At 43.6% G+C, this 17,221-nt stretch overlaps 1 protein-coding gene across 1 annotated transcript; it reads right to left on the bottom strand.

Moving 5' to 3' along the window:
• Positions 1 to 2,668: 2,668 nt before the first annotated feature.
• olig4 (oligodendrocyte transcription factor 4) lies at positions 2,669 to 3,445 on the bottom strand. Its single transcript, XM_031728072.1, has one exon. It carries the CDS (start codon positions 3,443 to 3,445, stop codon positions 2,669 to 2,671), a length of 777 nt encoding a protein of 258 aa, XP_031583932.1.
• Positions 3,446 to 17,221: the final 13,776 nt, after the last annotated feature.

Raw genomic sequence — 17,221 nt, 5'->3', positions numbered from 1 at the left:
TGAAACATCTATTTAAACATTCATTTGGATCAACTACACCGAATAAAATGCATTAACTGGTGTAACAGTCTACAGCTACATCAAAGGATGATGTAAGACTTTTGTGTGTTTATTTGTTGGATATTTGACAGCTTCAAAATACAAATTAATATCAGTTAGAAGCAATCAAATGACTTTCTACATCTTAACTTTTTATATTTCAGAGTCTACAAAAAGACAGCTGAGGTCAAATTAGTTGGGGTTGCCCAACTAACAGGGCCCTAATTAAACATTTAAAGGCTGTTGCTCTGAGCACCGTGCCTCGGTTAATTGTTGCTGTAACGGTAATGAAATTAGTGTTTTTGGGCTTGTCCAGAGTGCATGAAAACAATCTTTTTAACCTGGTAGAATAAATAAATGCATGTGAAATACCTTCCTGCTAGTACCTTTTGCTTTCAGCCTCCTAAAATCGTGTGTTTTGGACATATTTGATCCAATATTTTAAGATAGATTTCTTTAAAGTTGCTTGGAATAAACCATGCCTTGGGCGATGCACATAAATCAACAAATGTATGTAAAATGAGAATTAATCGTATATTCTCAGATGTATTCTTAGGGCCATTCAGCAGAGCAGCTACTTTTGTTTAGGCGATATTTTAAATGCATAACTTTCACCTGCTGCTGAGTATTTTAAGTGCAGAAAATGAACACATAAAGGATTTGAATACTTGTTCCACCCTTGCTAATATAGACCAGCGTGTGTAATTTTCAGAGTTAATTGTGCACAACATTGTGACTGAAACCAGTGCTGCCACTGCTGGTTAGCGTATGCTAAAGAGCACCGTGGTGACAGCAGCGGCTGACCATAATGGTGCACAGAGGACATGTCCATATTGTATGATTTAAGAGGTATATCCATTACACACCGCAGTCATCACACCCACACTTGCACGCACTCTGCAGACCGCTGATGCTGTACTGTGGGTTAACACCATCTGGTGCCAATCAGGAAACACCAGCTTTGCACAAGTCACTGTCTCTAATTATCTACCTAGAGCAAAGGGAGGCCGATCCCCACTAATCTCTACAATGTGTTCTGCTTCCCATTCCCACCTGTGCCCCAATAAAGGGGGGTCTTGTGGGAGGACCGGGGGTCTCTGTGTCAAGGGACTGGGGACCAGGTGACGCTGCAGCGCCGGTCCCCACGACAGAAGCTTCATCGCTTGGTTTGGCTGGCAGCTGCTTCCCCCCACTGAGACATCCCACAGCTGACAATCCCCCAGTACTGACAGGGGCTCTTTACAGTGTCAATAGCCTCATATATTAGAGCTAACCGCCTTTGTGGTGAGCGAGGGTGTCAGGCCTTTTGGCCCGACAGCGCTTGTTACCATGATGAAATGTAGATTGAATGGAGGGGGTCTGTGTCCCAGGCACGAGAGCTCGGACTCCCCCGGCCTTTGTGTCCCACGCATGGCTATTGTTCGAACCTATTCAGCACTTTCAAGAGCAGAAGGAGGGGTAAGAGTGAGAGGTGGGTGAGAATGATTTACATCTCTTCATCTCTCCCCTGGTCTCCAACTCATCTGTCAGCCGTGGGAGGATAAGCATGTATTTTACACGCCTGATTTGTTGCTAAGTGAAGGCCAGTCCTTGTTGAGCTGTTTGACTAAATCATGTTCATGGCAGTGCGCGTGTGTAAAGTGCACGTATGCTTGTTCAGTTTTTTATTTTTAGAAGAAAGCTGGAACTTGATTTGAGTTTTTAAACATCTGATTGCAAATATGTGCTGATAGAAATATTCATCCTGTATGAATTAAAAGGAGCTCTTTTTTTTAATACAGACACCATTATGTCCTTTGCTTAAAATCTGCCCTTTGTGTTCCTATATCCATGTTCTTATGAGACAGTGACAAATGGCTGGCCTAGAGCTGAGGACATGGCTATGTCCCTTGCCTGCGTCAGACAAAAGTGACGCGGCTTCCCGGCGCCTGTGTCGTCCTTTCATCTCCTACACCCTGTTGAGGTGAAGATGGATGGTCCCCAGGCTCAAGAACACCACATTCAGCTTCTGTTCTGGTGTATTGTCTCGCCCTTCTGTCCCTTTTTAGCTCTTCAGAGGTTAGTCTGTCAGAAACTGGTTAGCAACAAATGACAACCTTTTTTCCTGAATGTCAGCTTTAGCACTTCTAAGTTTGTCCTTTAAAGGACCAATACATGCCCTTGTAGTATTGTTGCGATATTACTGTGTATTTGTACATGTCCAGAACGTTTCCAAAATAGTGACGCTGAGAAAGAAGAGACATTTTTCACAAACTAAAAATCAACTGCACATTTAAAAGAAGACACCCAGCAGTAGTTATTATCAAAACAAATTTAATTTAGGAAAATAGCATTTGTGCACAATCAGACACAGCAGTTCCATTTTGACAGTGTTTCATCACCACTTATTTCACATAAGTTACAGACTTTGCTACTCTGATAAAAATCCCCAGAACATTTAGAATACTTCTGTAAAAAAAAAATGAAGAAGAAGAAATTAATAAAAAAATAGCAGCGGTATGTATCCCAAAAGATAGCTATATGTTTATATACAGTATGTACAAAGTTTGGCCCCAGCCATCATTTTATCATTTTCTTTCCATCAGTCCCCTGGTTGTGGTCCGGACAGTCTATTTTAAGAGAGACCTGCTCACTTGCTCATAGACAGGCTGTGTAATGTGGAGGTAGTGGTGGGCAGAGGCTGGCAGAGTGAGCAAGGGCAGGGCATGCCAGGGAAGTGTCTGTAGGAGCTGCTCAGGTGGAGAGGGTCCTTCAGGAGGCTCTGGACTGGAGCGTGAAAGCCCAGGAAGCCGGCTGATGGAGGGGAGTGTGGAGCTGGGGCTGAGGAGGCAGAAGATGAGTGATGCTGAAGAGCTGAAGGTGTGCTGCCCACCAGAGAGTGAAGGGACTGGGCCAGAGGATGCAGAGGGAGGTGGGCGGTCGTGGCCGCAGGGGTAATGGTGGGATGGGGAGCTGTGCGGCTCTGGACAGCAGCATTACCGCCATAAACGTCCCCAACCAGTTTCTTCATCTCCTCCAAAGAGCTGGAAAGCATGAGGATGTAGTTGCGAGCCAAGAGCAAGGTGGAGATCTTTGACAGCTTGCGGACTGAGGGTCCATGTGCGTATGGCATGACCTCTCTGAGGCCATCCATCGCCTGGTTCAGATCATGCATCCTCTTCCTTTCTCGACTGTTAACTTTCAGCCTCTGATCTTGCATCTCTTCCTTGCTGAGCTCAGATCTGGATTTGCTCTTACCGCCCCCGCTGCAGCGCTCCGTCCTGCCTTGGCCGGCCTCGCTGTCTGCTCTGTTCTCTTGGCAGTACTTCTGGAACATCTTATTGGAGAAGAAGCTCCCTGCAGAGTCATCCACCACCAGGTCTGGAGACGAGGAGCGACTGCAGGTGGAGCCAGCATCGGAATCCATTTCAGCTGAGGGAGAAAATTCAGGAACAAAAACAAGGATCCAAAAAAAAAACCTCTTAAACTGTGACAGCTTGAGCTTAGGGCCTGAACTCGATGTTTCCAAACTCTTTCAGTTCCCTGCAGTTTTTGTACAGCCTCACTTTTCCCAGAGTTTGTGCTGTTTGGCCTGATGCTCAGCCTCTCCCCAGGAGTGAGTGTGTCTAAACTGTCACCCCATGGGCCTGCTGGGGTGTATTTATACCACCGACACAACAAAGGAACAATACACCGCATAATGAGACACTTATGGCCCCAGCCAATTGCAGAAGGGACACACTTTTACCCCCCTCAACAACTCCTTCCTGCGGCCCCCAGTCCACCTCCCCACAACCACATTAATTCTCCCACTTGCTGATGAACCCCCCCTGCACGTTAACCAAGCAGAAGTATGATCCCATGTTGTGTAAAGCTCAGTTAACCAGAGCTGTGTTAAAACTTTCATTAAAGACTGGCAGTATTTGCATTTTTTTATGTTTCAGCACAGATTTTAAAGTAATCCTAGAACAGGGGAGAGGTAATCTAGTAATAATAGAAAAAATCTGAGAAAAAAAGATGAATAAACATAAATTTATGACTTTATGATCTCAAATTTTTAAATTCTTCTCGTATTAATCTACCTCTATAATCTGCAAAAGCTTCTTCCTCAGCTGTAAAAACACGTTTACTTTATTTTGAAAGTTCTCTACACGGACGTTAAAGTGAAAGTAAGCAGGCCACCGTTTTTATTACCCTCTTCCATAACACCAGATAGATGATGCCTTTAAGGCCTTATTTACATATGGTATCCATGAGATACTTTGGAGGAAGGTATGAGACACCATATGAGGCTCTTAAACATGTAAAGGGCAGCGTTAATGGCAGACTAGGTACAATTCAACCAGAAGCTCAAAACAAAAGGGGTCAGATAAATTTGACTTGGTTTCCCAAACAGTCTGTGAAATCGCATCACTATCACTGGAAGGGGGTCTTTCAGTCCGGGGGGAGGTAGTTAAAAAGATACTAAATGAGTGGGCGCAGCATTGTCTCCCTATAATTCAACCGTAAAGCTACTGGCACTTATTTTTCTTTGTTTTTTTACTTTTTCTTGCTAGCTATCAGGAACACAAGGAAAACTTTCTTCCTCGTTTAAATTTATGGCATTAAAATTCCTTCCAGGCTTCGCGTCCAACATATATCTGCTATATATCTGCTGCTTTAATGTGGCACTGTGACCAAGCCGACTTCTCCACGTCTTTCTCTGTGGTGTTCAGAGGCTGGCTTTCACCACGCAGCTCAGGAATTTCCTTCCTCCCTTGTGCCAAGCAAAGCCCCAAGTGAAGCAGTGCTGAAGGGCTGGGAGTTTGAGAACATAACACTTTTCTCAGAATGGCAAAAACAGCAGTTTTGTGAATTGATTTGTTGCATTGATTCTTGCCTGGAGCACAACAACTGAAAAGCCATCATAGAAAAGTATATTCTGTTCATTTCACAGGCATCAGGTCTGGATTTTTGTGTTCATCTGGCTGCTCAACTAAGAAAATGTTTGCCTTTCCCTGTGTTGTAAACAGTGGGATGCCCCAGTTTATATTTACCCAACACTAGCAGATATTCTCCTCCAGCCGTGGGCGTCTTTGTGCAGCTTCATGGTTGTTCTTGAAGCTGGTGTCCTTCATTTTAACAAGTCAGTGAAAGATATTTTAATATGATTAGTTTCTAAATCTTTTACTCGCTTGCCTGTAGTATGAACCTACTGCAACATTTATGACATGTATCTCATGCTCTTTGCTTTTAAATCTGTTTTTGCTGTCGCTTAATGTTCTCATGTTGAGTCTTTTGATATCCTGCTAATGCCACTGCTGATGCATATGCGTGCAAAGTTAGACTGATCTCACCAGTCCTCTGATTATCTGATGAGATAACAGACCAAAGTATGGTTTAATAAATATTTCAGCAGTCAGCGAGAGAGTGTGCGCGAGTCTCATTGAATTGTTCCAACCATTAAATTGTCTTTTCAAAGCAGTGCAAAATCACATCTCTTCTTTTACAAGAAAATTTGTAAGTGCTCTACCAAATAGTAACCAAGTCAAACTAATTACAGAAACTGGTTAACTGTTCTCAGATAACTAATGTGAGGGGAGTTAAAACCCACTTGAGGTTCTCAAAAGAGTTTTGAATAATATACATATATTTGAATTCCAAGTCAAGTGGCTTTATTGTCATTCCAACTATGTGCAGTGGTACAGTGCACAGTGAAACAAGACAATATCCAAGACCGTGGTGCTACATATAGCATAAACAAACCAGCAACACAGGACTACATGAAGTCAAACAAAACTCTGACAGTGCAGCACCAGACAGAACGATACAGACACAAGACAGTGCAAGAGAAAAGAGCAACAATGACAGTGGGTTGTGCAACAGACTGATCATTGTGCAAAAAGTAACTGGGTGTATGAAGGTGTGCGTGTGTGCGTGTGTGCGCGCGCGTGTGTGTGTGCGCGCGCGTGTGTGTGTGCGCGCGTGCGTGTGTGTGTGTGTGTGTGTGTGTGTGTGTGTGTGTGTGTGTGTGTGTAAGATTGTTTTTGCATTAGAGGGATTTTTGTACAATGTATGAGTCGAAAAAAGGCCCATCTAAAGGGCTGCAGCACAGCACTGCACCATCAGCATTTGATTTATTAAAGCTACATTTCCAGTGTTTAATGTTTGCATGTTTTTGTGACCATGCAGCGACCCTAAGACGACTTGTACTTTCATTTAACCTGGTTTTCCTCGTATGTTCCTCAGTGAGGGATTAGTGAGGAGCTCGTGTTTGTGTTCAAACAGTTTTTCTTTGCTTTGTTTTGTGGTTGAATTGCTGCAGCATTTCAACCACAAAAACCAGTTTTCCTGATTTTTGTCTATTATTAATAATCTTAAAATTGGCCCCCCTCTGGCAGTGAACTTAACTGTGTTTGCTGCTTTTTCTGTTGGTGAGGTTTTATGGAAGCTGACTACAAAGTGGTTTATTTAATTTTCTTTATTCTACTTATTATAGTGGATTTTTTTTCCCCAGGAGTTGTGCATGACTCATATGTATCATTTAAAGTACCCCCCATTTAAGAATAGACCACACAAAAATGTCTGAAAGGTTTAAGCCCATCAGGCTTGAGGTAATCAGGTTAGAAATTCAGAATGTCTCTCTCTGACGAGGCGGTTCTTCTGATCATCTTCCTTTATCTGATAAAGTCGGGTCCCTTATAGTAAACGGACGACGTGGAATCATTCATTTCCAGCGAAGTGTGCTTATTATCTTCTAATAATCTGTGCCTAAATTCTCCTTCTTCCTACAGAGGCACACCGAGGAAATACAGACACTGTTTGTGCCTCACCACTTCACTCGAGCTCGAATCTGAAGAACCACTAATTTCAAAATATGTGCAGATTTGCAAGACTTTGATAAATCTATTGCTGGTCTCCATGTCAATGGGCGTGTGATCCTTTACACTCATGAACCCACAGAAAGTTAGGACCGAGAATCAAGAGGGCTCTCGAGACCCCCCACCATAGCTCCGTCGGGGGGCCCTGCAGGGTGCTTTGGCTCGGCCACCATTCAGTGATATTATAATTGGGGAACTTTGAGAGCCAGCATGGGCCAGATATTTGGAGCATATGGATTTTCCCATCGTTAGGCTTGGAGCCAACATGGCTGCTGGACTCTCCTTTGCTAATTGGGTCAGTTCCTAATTAACTGAGTTGAACACAATGCTCCAGATTTCATTCGTTTTTTTCCAGCCTTTCAGGCCTTTTAATGGCTGGTTCTGTGCCACAGTTTTCATTGTGTTTTACACACAAGGAAAGGAGAAAGGGATTTATAGTGGGTCATCAATAGTCTTAATAAATTATCTATAAATACAGGAAAATATGCCAAGCTACTTATTAACCATACACGAAGTTGGATTAGCGAGAATGTCACTTATATGAAACGAATGAGGAATAGCACATCAGTGGAATAGAGATGAAACCAGGAGCTGTGTATTAGTAAAAGTACAGAATGTATATCAGGATCACTGACAGGAACTTTATCCAAGTAACGAGTGTAATCAGTCCTCCTTTTACTCCATTATTTTATGCATGAGCCTGATAAATCCCATTCTTGGCCTCAATCTTATTCTTATTCATGTGTTTACAGAGGCAACGGGCCACACAGAGAGACTCAAGGATCTCTGCATTTTACAAATGAAAGCGTAGCCACCCTTCGTGTGTCCACATAATCCTTCAATTTTTAACCCTGCATTAGAGTGTTTGACTTTCTTCTCTGGGTGCCACCTTTCAGGGCCCTTTATCCAATTCTGAGCTCTGCAACAGACTTTTTTTAGGCTTTAGAGACCCCCTCACTGCTGCCCTTTCTGGTGCACTCCAGTGAAAGTGCTCAGGTGACCAGAAAATGAGGGCATTATCACAGGCATATGCTTGTAGTGACAGAGGATCAGGCAAGATTAGGGCCTATCATGGCTCAATAAAGCGCTAAGCTGGAGAGCAAACCTGCGCTGTGTACCATAAGGCTTCCTTCACTCTCCGCTGGTCATTGTTCAACAGGATCAGTGGCTCGATCTTCTGTACACACACACACACTGGGGTTTAATCTGCCGCTTGAGAGCCTGTAGAGGACATACAGCTGCCTTTAGTTTCCACCGTTTGTCTCAGTGTTGCTTCCACATCAGGACTCTGAGATCACAGCGGGGCGAGTGTTCAGCAGGAGCCGATACGAGGAATCGGGTGGTTTTGATTCATCTGTGGATCTAAACATTTCCCTCTCAGTACCGGTGTCTGTGCAGAGAGATATAAAGTTGTTTCATGAAGTGACTGAACAGGCAGACAAGTGTTTCTGAGAACGGGGAGTGCTGCCCTTTGTTATCTCTCACTGCTCGGCGATTTATTCATTTACACTGCCTGAAACAATTGCATTATCTCGGCCGCAACACAAAGACACAAAGGCACTATGAAAATCCCCTAGGATGTTTATGAGTCACTAAAGAGTCCAATAACTTTCCCCTTCATCTTTAAGCGGCCATGAAGGATTGCATGCTGTGGAGGGCTGCAGGGCGAGAGGAGTGAGGATGGGGATTCGGGCTCAGGGAGAGGTGCTGATTATGAGCAGGATGAAAGGAGCGCAGGCCCTCTCCTCTGGAGCTGAATGGAGCTCGGTCAGCAGGCTGTCCCATACACCGGCCTGCTCCATGCTGCTAGAACTTCATAAATTACCCCACTATTACCCCGGGGGGACACCGAGGGAGGACAGACAGGCGAGAGGGGGAGAGAGTGAAAGGGGACAGAGCAGAACCGGTTGCTGAGCAGACCATCATCAGGAGTTGTAGGCATCGGGTCCAGATGTTGGCCTTCAGGTTGCTGGGACTCAAATTACGGTGACCTCCTGAGAACCGCCACCACTAAATGAAAAAGTTTCAGGTTTCAGAGTGAGATTATGTAAACTTTTCAGAGTAGAAACCACAAATTATTATTTTAAATGGAAAAAAGCTGCTTCTTTTTAGTTAATAACAGGAGTTTGATGGCTCACGGTAGTTTTATTTTTACATTTTAGGTTATATTGCTGCCTTTATTACTCTTTTCTGCTAATGTACCTCTATATTTGTGTTTAACATGATCCTAGAATTCCTCCTTCCTTCTGCACAGCGATATTTTGGTAGCTGACGTCTAGTGAAAGAGGAAAATTAGTGAAACACATAAAAATGCTCATAACAGTATTTGTGGAGCATAAACTGAGCCATGAAAGGAGAGACTGCTGCTGAGTCTTTAAATTAAATTTTTGGTGTGTTGAGCACCTGAAGGTGCGTGCCATCTGGTTCCGTTCTCTTAAAGAGAAGGCAGAATTTCTGTATTGATGTTGAAATCTCCAAAACTGTGAAACTTGGAGTCAGGGTGTAAACACACTAGAGGAACTGCACTGTGCAAGAGCACTTTTGATCACAAAATTCCTGTTGGTTTGACTCCTATGATCACTGCATGCTGTGTGTTATTAGTTTATTTCATTTTGGGATTATAGAATTATGAATCGCCCAGTCTGCTTTCTAATTTTGAATGTTCAGTTTCTGGTATATTCAGGCTATTTTTGCTTTATTCCCATCTTACCCAGTGCCTTACATCATCAAAAAAAGACTCTTTCCTCCTGTTTGTCCCTCATGCTGAATTTGGGAAAACTGTGCAGCACTTGACTCAGGGAATCAGCTGTTAAATCTTAAGCAGTTGGTCTCACTGAATGAATTTAAGGTGATTTTTGGTTGTATTTTTTGTATTTTACACTTTATCTGATATACATAGACAACAGTACAATCACTGCTAGCTGCACAGTACAAATACACAGAACAAGAATACTGTCTTGGCCTAAACACTCTTGCAAACAAGATTTTATTTATTTTAAGAGTCATGAATAAAAAATAAAGTAATTACACTGGGTTTGATGTTTTGTCTCTTCTTTATTACTAAGGCTGACAGGTCTCAGGATTAGCAGTGAGGGACTTGGACATGTGTCATTAGAATTTCCTGCAAGCGTTTACATTCTATCTAATATATGAAATTACATATATATTTATCATAAATATATATGTAAATATTTATGATAAATATGCCGATGTTTCAGGTGTCTGCTGCAGAAATCAGGTCAAACGTGTATTTCTTTATTTCTTTATACATTTTATTACCTGACCAGGTGGTGCGGCCAATATAGGCGAGGCTTAATAGGCAGAAGGTGTTCTTTAAGAGGGTTTTTGAACCCATTTTCACTTCTTTAACATACATTTTAAAACTTTCTGGTTCCCAAAAATGGTCCTTTACAAGGTGACTAAACAACAGATTTAACAAATAAATAAATAATAAACTTTTTATTCTTTAAAGCAGAGGGCACCTCTACGTGCCCTCTGCTTTAAAGGGTTGATCCAAAAATTATATTTATTAATTCAAATTACGATTTAAAGTGTCTCAGAAAACTTTTCTGCAGCAAGCGCCACAAGTGAAACTGAACCTGGGTAGCTTAATTATTGTTTTCCTTTTTGTTCCGCTAATGTGAAACCAAGCTTTGATAACTGTGTCATGGCTCAAAAGGACATTAAATTAAGTAAACGTGAAAATTGGCTTCAAGTTGTCCGAATGAGCTTAAAACATCTAAATAAATTCCAATCAGTCAAAAAAAGTCACACGCATGCTTACAAGCCTATACAGATGCTCACAAAGTGTATCTGTTTGCCATTGTGTTGGTCACACTTTTGAACAGTTGGCCGCTCACTGATGCATGGGGGTGGCTTTGTGTCAGCGGTCTGCGCCCCCCTCCCGTCCTGTCTCCTCCATCCCCCTCGTCTCTGCGTTATCCGTCCTGATAAAACTGGGGACCTGCTCTCCCAATAATCTCCCTCCCCGAAGCCCAGGCACGACTCCTGCCTTTCATCAGCACCATTGTTTCAGTGCGTTACCGCCGCTTGTGCTCCCTCACCACGGTAACACACTCACGCACCCCCTCTTCATCGCCATCCCATCTGTGGGTAGGCCTGCCATGTGTCTATTCATAAGGGTGCCGGCGGCAACGCCACTGTATGCGGAGAGTACATGATGCCGTCCTTTTGTGTGGGTCTCAGTCCTCAGCTACTTACCGCTGACCCCAGGGTCACCGCACACAATAACCTGAGTGTTGGTGGCCACTGGCTATCCTCATTGGCCAGTGATTGACGAGCCAATCAATGGGGTGTGAGTGTGCGTTGTGTGTCTGCGCGTGCACGTGTGTAGTTGCTATACAGCCTCTGTAGGTCCACTGAATGAAGCGTGTCTGTTTTGTAAGTATTGCTCTGTTGAAGGCATCAGACTAGTTAGTGACACAGAATTGACTTCTTTTGGCTTTTAGTGTGATGTGGTGACATGAATAACCGCAATTTAACTCAATGAGCACACGCCTCGTCTGGACATTAAAAACTGTGAGCCCAGTGGAGCTGTGCTGTTACAGCGTTAAACGTCCTTGGGTCCAGGTTTATGTGTAGAGATTGTATCTCAGACCGTCTAATATTCTGGCATATGCTCCCAGGCTATCATTTTGATCTCATCAGTCACTCTTTTTACCTCCTGCCTTTTCCCTCCTTTTCACAGCACACACACACATTCCCTCCAGAACCCACTCAAGGGGCTCAGGTGGGCGATTAGGAGCAGACATTAAACCTCAATTCACATATGGCTGGTTGTGAATGCTGATGAGGAGATCTGCTGCTGTTTCCAACGTGGCCGAAACATGGACAGTTTCCACTCCACTGTCTGATGTGTAACTGTCCTGGAAAAACACACGCTGACTGGCAGACACGTGATATGAAGGACTTGCGCTGCTTGGCGATGATGATCTGTGCTCTGCTGATTAAAAAACAGGCCGTGACCCTGCAGTTTATGGACCTCCTGTTGTTTAACCAGTAGCGGGGTGAAAAGGGGCGGCGTTGTTGACCTGTCTCGATGATCTGAGAACCGTGTCGTGCTGCTGTCGCTGAATAGAGATGTTTCATATTCTGGCGTGGATGTCATTGTCCTCGTGAAATCATGTATATGGGTCTCAACATTTTTTCATCTATTGAAGACACAACAGGTTTTCTTTGATAAGGACTGAACAAGAGTCAGTATTAAATGAGATGCCATGAGAACCTTATTACTTTACTGCCCATTGTGAGCTATAAGATCAGGAATCTAAATAACAACATGGCTGATGAATAAACAGAGAATTGAATGAGAGGCATACAGTGAGAGTAGATGCTGGATAGTTTTACATATGAAGGATGACATGATTTTTTTTTTTTTTATTACCAAGCTCTAAAATTATTTAAATACAACTTACAAATCATGACGTATTAAACTACAGTGTGTGAGAGACTTATTACACCTCATGATTCAATAGTTTATAGAATCACCTTTAGCAGTAAAGTTAATCATCACTGTGGAGGAATCTTGTTTTGGTGCCTCATCGAGATTTGTGTTCTTTAGTTTCTGCACAGCTCACTTAAAGTCCTGCCACAGCATTCCAATCAGGTCGAGCTCTGGATTTTGCTTTTTGAATGCTTTAATTTACAGAGCAGTACAATGTTAACTCAGTGACTGCAAGGTGCTCAGGACCTGAGTCTAAATCATCAGCCCTCCACCACCATGCTGACAGCTGGTTTAAGGTGTTTGTGCCGATGTGCTGTGTTTAGTTTTCTCCACATGTGGCAAACGATGACCAAACATCTCCTCGTGGTCTCATCTGTACAAATGACATTTTTCCTGTGGTTTGTCCAATTGCAATTTTGCAGCCTAAGCCATTCTGCCATGTTCTTTTTCGAGAGGGCAGGCTTCCTTCTGCTAATCCTTTCAAATCAACCATACTTGTTCAGTCTTTTTCTGTTTTTTGCAGTTTGTCTGAGCAATGCACAATCTGACCTTGGGGTGAGTTAGCTGGGATGCATTGTGTTAACACTCACCTGAATGCCAGCAAACTGCCAAAACCTCTGCTTTTATAGAGCTGCTCGGGCTGATGACTCAAGTTCATTTCATAGCATGCTGCAAATGGCTGCTAATTACTTTTTGAATTCCTCTGGAAACATGTGTCTACATGTTTTGGCTTATTTTTAGGACCTTTTTTCATGTGGACAGTGGACACAAATCAGACTTTAAGATGGAGTGGCATTTTTTTTTAAACTAACCTTTGTTTATGTCTGATGTTGGATTCGACCTTCACCAAATAAAGTTCTTAAAGAAAACAGGGAACAAACAGTGTGACACAAAAAAGCAAAAAAACAGGGAGCAGTTTAGTTTTACTTCACTTTTTTTGTATATCAGTGCAACATGTCGGTGCACTACACCAGTTCCTCACAGAAAAGACATCTTGCAGCTTTAGGGCCCTATATTTATTGGAAAGGCAAAGTACACTCTGTGATTTCTCCCTCACCGCTAACAGCAACAAGTCTGTTTCTCAGCTGTCACGCCAGCTCGCTGTCATATGGCCGCGTCGCCTCTCAGCAGCATGAGGGTGAGTGTAGGTTTACAGCATCTTTGTTATTGATATCGTTCTTTGTCTCGCTTTTCCTCTCTCAGAGAGGAACAGGCCTCTAAGTTTGGCCCTGCTGAGGGCAGCATTAAATATCAATACATGTTTACGAGGGCCCGTAAATACTCGATACAGAGAAGAAGCGGTTAAAGAGGGAGAACCGAGCACAGCATTTCTCCCATGTGCATGAAGATGGGGAACAGGGGTGGAGAAGGAAAGAAGAAGAAATGGAAATGAGACATAAATGTAAAGGAATGTAAAAAGAGCCCTACAGGGTGTCAGATAGCTGCCCACCTGCTGCAGCAGCTGCTGGTTGTTCCTGTCAGCTCTCGCCATGTTCACTTTCATAATCTTTTATGCAGTCTTTGATTTTTAGCAGTCATTAATTAATGATTTTATTTATGTTTACCAAGCAGGAGCACTGAGGAGTACAAAGTAGCCTTTTAAGTCTTCACTCTGCACCACTTTCCAAGTAATCTATTATTCATGATGTGTTAATTTCTAAAAAGATTTAAGGATTAGAGAGCTCGAATTGCTGTAGACTTAAAGGCAGAGAACGTAGCAAGCAAACAAAAGGTCCCATAAAAGTACAGCTCTAGTGACTGCGTGGCAGTATATTTGGAGGACAGTGGGTAGGAGGGGGTGCGCCCCAGCTCCGGCCTTTAAAAGATTAACCCTGAGCCCACAAAGGCGCAGGGGGCTGTGGGGCCAGGCAGGGCATGAGTGGGCTGCTCACTGGTTAAATATTGGCCCTCTTGGATCCCCAATCATTGTCTAGTTTGGAGCTCTACCTCAACCCCTGTTAGCAGTGCAGACACATATCTTGGCAGCCGGAGTGAGCCGATACAAAGGCCGTCGGTGCCCGAAAGGCAGAGATGGAGATGTATGGGTCCGGGGTGGGGTACTCGCCACGTGGGGCCTGTGGTCGTAAAGCCCAAAGCAGGACAGATTGGACAGCGGAGCCCCCCCCCCCCCCCTCGATCCTCCTCTTTCTGTGTGTTTCTGTGATGTGACAGTGATAAACGGGACACGCAGCCTTCCAGAACAACAAACAGACACTGCCTCATTTCCCCAATGTTGGCGAGGGCAGGCATAAAGGAGGTGCCATCCCATTAGAGCCTGGACTCAATGCTGCTGAGGCTGAGGCAGCGAAGGAGGGGTTTTACTAGTGCACCGGACCACTCGACCACGGGCCCCCAGCTGAGAGGAGACAGCTCTGCTTTTTTGTTTTCTCAGAAAAGTGTCATAAAAAACTCGCCTTAATTGGTGTTCTATAAAATTTGCATCTCTGAGCTGATTAGATTTCCTCTCTCCTCAGTCGCTATTGTGCCTCTGAGTGACCCCATCCTTGCCATTCACTTTTAGTCCTTTTCACAATTTTATTGGGCATCGGAGAAGAAGGAAACCCTTGTAAGTTTGTGCCCTTTGCCCTCCACTTCTCCCCTGCCTTTTGAGTTGACCGAGTCCCTTTTGAAACAGCTGCCTTCTGCTCGGCCGCCGAAAGTAAACTCGTGGTTATACATTAAATTTTGTTAAACTGACCAGGAAGAATGGAACTGGTGTCAGTTTGTAACTATGTATCATTTTTGGTTCAAACTGCAGGTTTTTTCCCCTCTTAGGGCCAAAGTGAGTGACTGAAAAAGCCTCTGAATAGCTTAACCACACTTCCTGAATGTAGCGCCATTGTGTCTTGCAAAATTTAGAGTGCAAAAAAGTTTCCCCTTCAGCAAAAACCCTGTTTATAGACATGTCAGAGCAGCACAGACTGAAATATAATCCCATTAACTTTGAATGGCAAGTCTATTACTCTGTTGCATAATGTGTCTGGCTCGGCATGGATAATCGCCATCTCAGTGGAAATGGCGGAGAGATAAAGGGATTTGGGATGCTTTGACGTCTTTATGGATGGAGTAATACGGTTGCTGGGATCATCAGCGTCCCCAGAAAAAGTTCGGACTGTCTTCATTTTTCCATCTAAAATATCATCTTGTGCGAGTGATTCTTGACAAAAGATCATCGCTGTGGGCCCTAATCACTTTACGTCATTTTAGTGGTTGAATATGCATTGTTTGTTGGGTTTGAAAAAAGGGCTACATTTTAAAATTGCTAAACAGCAGGCAGTGCTCACCTTATCAAAGCTTTAAAGATGTACTGAAATAAGCTTGTAGCCACAGGAAGATTAGGATAGATTATTTAATGCGTGCACACTCACAGCAAAGTGGACTTATTTCCGCCATAACTATTATTCAGAAAAGTGCTTTAAAGGGGAATTAATAGTAGTTTAGTTAGTTCCCCCCCCCCCCCATTTTCTTTTAACCAAGGTCGGATATCCAAGCCAATATATAACCTGAGCAATGGGTGGGGCACATGAAATAGTTAAAGGGTTACAATCTTATATGCATATCACGGAGAAAGTGAGGGTTAGAGAGTGGGAACGTATCCAGACATTGTGATGCAAAGGGCACAGGGGGGTTAAACCAGGTTCTACTCGGCCCCCTGACCCGACACCTCTTTGATGCTGCAGCCCTCAGGACGTGGGCCCCTGAGGGGGCTCAGCGTGGCGCAGCCCTGGGACCGGGCCGCTGCCACTGAGCCAGCGGGGTCCGGGGACAAGCTTTTGTCCCCAAAGAAAATGTACGTGGCTTTGGGTGGGGCTGGGGGAAAGGTCACATACTGGGAACACGGGGAGAGAGAGGTGAGATCAAAACAAACAGACTGGGGAAACGCATCAGATCACTTTCTCAGCCGCTGGGTGGATGATACACGAACATTAACCTGCCAAAGGAGTTGGCGAGTTTATCATTAAATCTGCCTGCGTGAGACTGCAGTACGTCTACTGGCACCAGCTGACATACTTAATAAAATTTTTTTTAAAGGTGGAAACACATAAAAATGAGAATTCACCTCCTGAAGAATATTATGTTTAATACAATATTCACTGAACTGCATCTGCAGCTCAGAGAGTCACTCGCTTTATCATCTCCTTCAGCACAATTCAGTGCAAATCCTGCACTGAGTAAATATCACACGCTCAACACTTGAAATTGATCAGAACCATTCAGATCAATACTGGCAGCTGCGTGGAAATGGTTACACACAGGAGGAGAGCTCTGGGAAAAGAAAGAAACTGCCAGACCTCCATCTTATTTAGTTACTTAAAAATCTTCTTTCTTTTCTCTTTATTTGTCAGGAAATCTCCTAAAAAAAATTATACATGGTAGGACTTTTATAACAGTGGGATTTTTGTGACCTTATCATTGCAGCCCCTCAGTAGAAACACTGGTCTGTTAATGAACTGGTAAACTGTTGTTTCTGAGATGTTACAGCCTGCAACAGCACCACTTTCTCTTTGACACACAAAGATTTCAAAAGTAAAGTTGTAAAGTAAGAAGGAAGACTGCGTTTTTTTTCTCTCATTTAAACAATAAAGTAAATACGTCATCAGGAGCACGTTATCTTGTTGGAAGCAGCCCTCAGAACATAGGCACCCTGTGGGATCAATACTCAGGAAGGAGCCCAAAGTGTGCTGGGAAAATCCCCCACACCATTTCACCACCAGCAGTTTAAATCATTGTTACCAGGAAGGTTACTTTCATGCTTTCATGAATCATTTACGCCAAATTCTGACTTCTGAACGTCACCCCTCGTCATCTGTTGGGGAGCCCGTGTGAATTATAACTTCAGTTTTTTACTCCTGCCTCACATGTGTGGCACACAGTGTGG

The sequence above is a fragment of the Oreochromis aureus genome, linkage group 19 (genome assembly GCF_013358895.1).
Source record: "Oreochromis aureus strain Israel breed Guangdong linkage group 19, ZZ_aureus, whole genome shotgun sequence".
Classification (NCBI taxonomy): domain Eukaryota; kingdom Metazoa; phylum Chordata; class Actinopteri; order Cichliformes; family Cichlidae; genus Oreochromis; species Oreochromis aureus.
This window is presented reverse-complemented; position numbering and strand designations above follow the sequence as displayed.